Genomic DNA, 3403 nt, shown 5'->3' with positions numbered 1-3403 from the left:
AGCGACGACTTTCGTGAAGCCTGATACCAGAGTCTATGATGTTCTCCATGAATCAGATCTGTGTGTCTGTCCGTAAACACGGTTTGTAAGCAATATACAATACGTCGCGGGCTAGCAGTTTTACAAGCAACTTAACCGGAGAAAGTGGTAATAGTAAAACCAAAGAGGATTCAAATCGGAGATTTCAAAAAAAAAGAGGATTCAAATCGGCTTTTTTTTTTTTTTTTTTAAGCCTGAATCATATTCATCAGATCAGAGACCGACCAACCTTGTCTAAAGGATACGCCACAGAGAATTTGGATTCAGGGAGGGATCTCCATAAGAGAGACCAGAAACTCGATCCATTTATGATTTATCAATCTCTTCACATCACAGGCAAATACCAACTTGGATGTTGCTCATTCCATGGCCATCCCATACTAGTTCAAACAAATTTAGGCCCCTAACCTTCTTCACCTACACTCCACTCCCTCTACACACACATTATGCTAGCTTACATTACAGCACCGACATATATGTATTGCTACCACAAAAACACTCTCTACCTGTAACACGGTCTCCAAAATCCCGTCACAAACTTGTATTCATTTTACTTCGTGTCCTCTCATCATGCACGGAAGTATCAGCTGACATCGTCATCGCCGTGCAGTATCGATTCTAGGAGGGCCTCTTCCTCCTCCTGCGGAGAACCAACAAAAACCAGACCCCCAAAACAGCTATAATCAGTACACAATCTCATCGATAACCAACAATATGGGAAAAGCTAATTAGAATGGAACTCATCGCTGGCTTACCACTAAAGCCGTGAATTCCGTCTCTTCGTCAATGGCGCTCACGATGTTGGGGTCGTCCATGAGATCCTGTTCACAGACACCATGGGAAAGTAAGCATATATTTTCTGTGGTTCAAAATGCAAAGTGCCTCAACATTGTTCGGGTTATACGAATGAATGGTGGCAGTGCTTACATCCTCAGCGATGCGTAGCACACCTTCTTTGTCCTGCAGAAAGACATGTCAGTGCATCATGTGCAACTTCTTTCATTAAAGTGTTTAGAAGCATTAATATATCCAAGAACAACCAACAAACCTTGACTGCGACAAATAGAAGAGGATCAACTGGTGTATAGATCATATAGTGTGCACCGTCCTGCAATTCAGTACGAGCAGTCACAAACATGCTAATTAGTGAAACACCAAGGTTATGTTAACTATTCTGGGAAAGGCAAATAGCTAGCGGCATCTATAAAACTTTGATTATTTGATCACAGTCATGACAAAAGAAGATAAGGAATCAAGTTGCTCACCAAATTGAAGTTGCAAATCTCTACACCTTCAAAAGGTGCCTCGCCGCTACCACCACTAGAATCTGCAGTTTTATATGAGAAATCAAAGAATAACGATAGAAGCATATCAAATAAGAGATATGCATACTTTTGAAGAGATGTTGCATATGCTACTACTCCAGGATCATTTCTTACACTTTTGGTGGTGGGGATAAGTTATGGTATAGACCTTACCTTTGTAAACATCATCTTTTTGAAGAAAAAAATGTATAACAAGTTTCTACTCTACACATGTAGAGTCCAAATAACTGGTAGATCATGTTGATGGGTATAATAAATCTATCAAAGATCTGCGTGCTGGTAAAGTGTTCCCTTTTTACCATGTGAAATTTTATATCTTATTCATAGTGATAAGATACCATGGAACATTTTTCTACAAGCAGGAGCCTATTTTTTGGGATTATTGACAGAATAAGACTACATAGGCTAGTGCTTTTGGTTACCATGGAATTCTTGAATTGCATCCTCAGGAAAGCAGAAGCCACCTCGTGCTGTATAGCAGAATCTGAAACAGAGGGCAAGAAATATAGTGTCAGGTGTGTCACATAAGCAATGAACATGGTTTAAGTGTACACTGCACTCGTACCGCCTTATCCCAGTTCAATTAAAAAGGTGGAAGCTTGTATTTATATGGTGTTTCTGTGATCCTTACCCGCTTTCTACAAAATGCATATGCACTCTAGCAAGGGCATACGCAACAGATGGAATGATCTGCTTAATCTGGTCATCATCAACCTACAAAAGTAACTGTGCATCAGGCAGCCAAAAAGGTAGAGCACGGCATTTGTTTCTGTAAAAAACAGCATAATTTTTAGCATCAAATGCAGGTGTGTTTTCACTACAAACAAGCAGTGTGCTCGATGGAATTGAAAAGGCAGGGAATCAGAGACGCACAGCAATCCAGCCACTGAAGTTTGTGCTCTTGAGCACCTGAACAGGCCTGAAAGAAGGAACTGAGACTCAAACAAAGAGAAAGAAGAGGGGAATCACTTATGAACATCCCAACTATATATAGTGTCTTTGGTTACATGTCAACTGGGCAGAGAAGCAAGCACTCGTGGTCTTGCGTGCTACTGAACACCCTCCGGATTATGCACTCCAGTGGACGGTTGTTCGCGTCATCCATCTGCAGAGAGTTAACAATGGAAAGAATGGTCAGCGCACAAATTCGCAAGACGCCATGGATTAGCTAGGACGAAACTGGATGTGGTGCAACTGACGATGGTGACGATGCGCTTGGAGGCGGCAGCAATGCACCTGCCCTGGTCGTCCAGAACGAAGCCAGCGGGCGGCTTGGGCATGCCGCCGCCCGACCGTGTGCCCCCGGCGAACCTACTCTCCCCCTCCTCCTCTTCGTCGTCGTCGTAGTCCCTGTACCCCGCCTCGTCGTCGAACTCCTCCTGTCGCCGCATAGAGACGGCTGAGCGGGCCGTCTCGGCGCGTGGCGGTCCCCTGGGCGGCGCGCCGCCAGGTGAGTCCCTGGGCGGTGGCGGCCGGCCGGGTGCGCCCCTGGGCGGCGCGCGACCGTGCTGGCGGGTGGGCGCGCCAGGAGGTCCACGATTCCTGGGTGGACCTCCTCCGTAGGCGCCCTGGTCCTCGTCGTCGTCGTGGAGCCTGGGCGGCGGCCCGCGGCGGCGGTTCTGCGGAGGAGGCCCCCTGTTCCTGGGCGGCGGCCGGGAGCGTTGCTGCCGCGGCGGGGCGGCGCGGACGGAGACGGAACGCCGCGGCAGCGCGGCAACACCCGACTGAGCGCCGGCGAGCTGGGACACGCGGGGGAAAGCAGCCCCCATGGCCATTGCCAAAGCCGCCATATCCTTTTTGCTCGACAGGTAGAAGACGAGATATAGTGAGAAACTTCCCGTTAAAAAAACAAAACAAGATAAAGTGAGAAACATCAGCCGAGAGCTGACAGTACGGCCCATGGGCCTACTTTGAGCCCGAGCTGTAGGGCGTGTTTGGTACGCTGGGTCGAATTCGTACACTACTGGCACAGCAAGACGAGCGTTCCTGCGCGTCGCGAACAGACCACGGGCCATATTTGGTCCAGTGTTTGGCAGTCT

At 47.7% G+C, this 3403-nt stretch overlaps 1 protein-coding gene across 1 annotated transcript; it reads right to left on the bottom strand.

Moving 5' to 3' along the window:
- Positions 1-301: 301 nt before the first annotated feature.
- Positions 302-3188, bottom strand: LOC127314777 (uncharacterized). Its single transcript, XM_051345300.1, has 10 exons — positions 2564-3188; positions 2372-2469; positions 2238-2283; positions 1996-2078; positions 1787-1848; positions 1305-1366; positions 1088-1147; positions 967-999; positions 795-860; positions 302-679 (listed from the first exon to the last, which is right to left on the bottom strand). The coding sequence occupies exons 1-10, from the start codon at positions 3152-3154 to the stop codon at positions 623-625; spliced, it is 1158 nt and encodes a 385-aa protein (XP_051201260.1). The 5' UTR covers positions 3155-3188; the 3' UTR covers positions 302-622.
- Positions 3189-3403: the final 215 nt, after the last annotated feature.

This window comes from Lolium perenne, chromosome 7 (assembly GCF_019359855.2).
Source record: "Lolium perenne isolate Kyuss_39 chromosome 7, Kyuss_2.0, whole genome shotgun sequence".
Taxonomy (NCBI): Eukaryota; Viridiplantae; Streptophyta; class Magnoliopsida; order Poales; family Poaceae; genus Lolium; species Lolium perenne.
The sequence above is the reverse complement of the archived record's forward strand: the minus strand, read 5'-3'. Positions and strand labels throughout refer to the sequence as shown.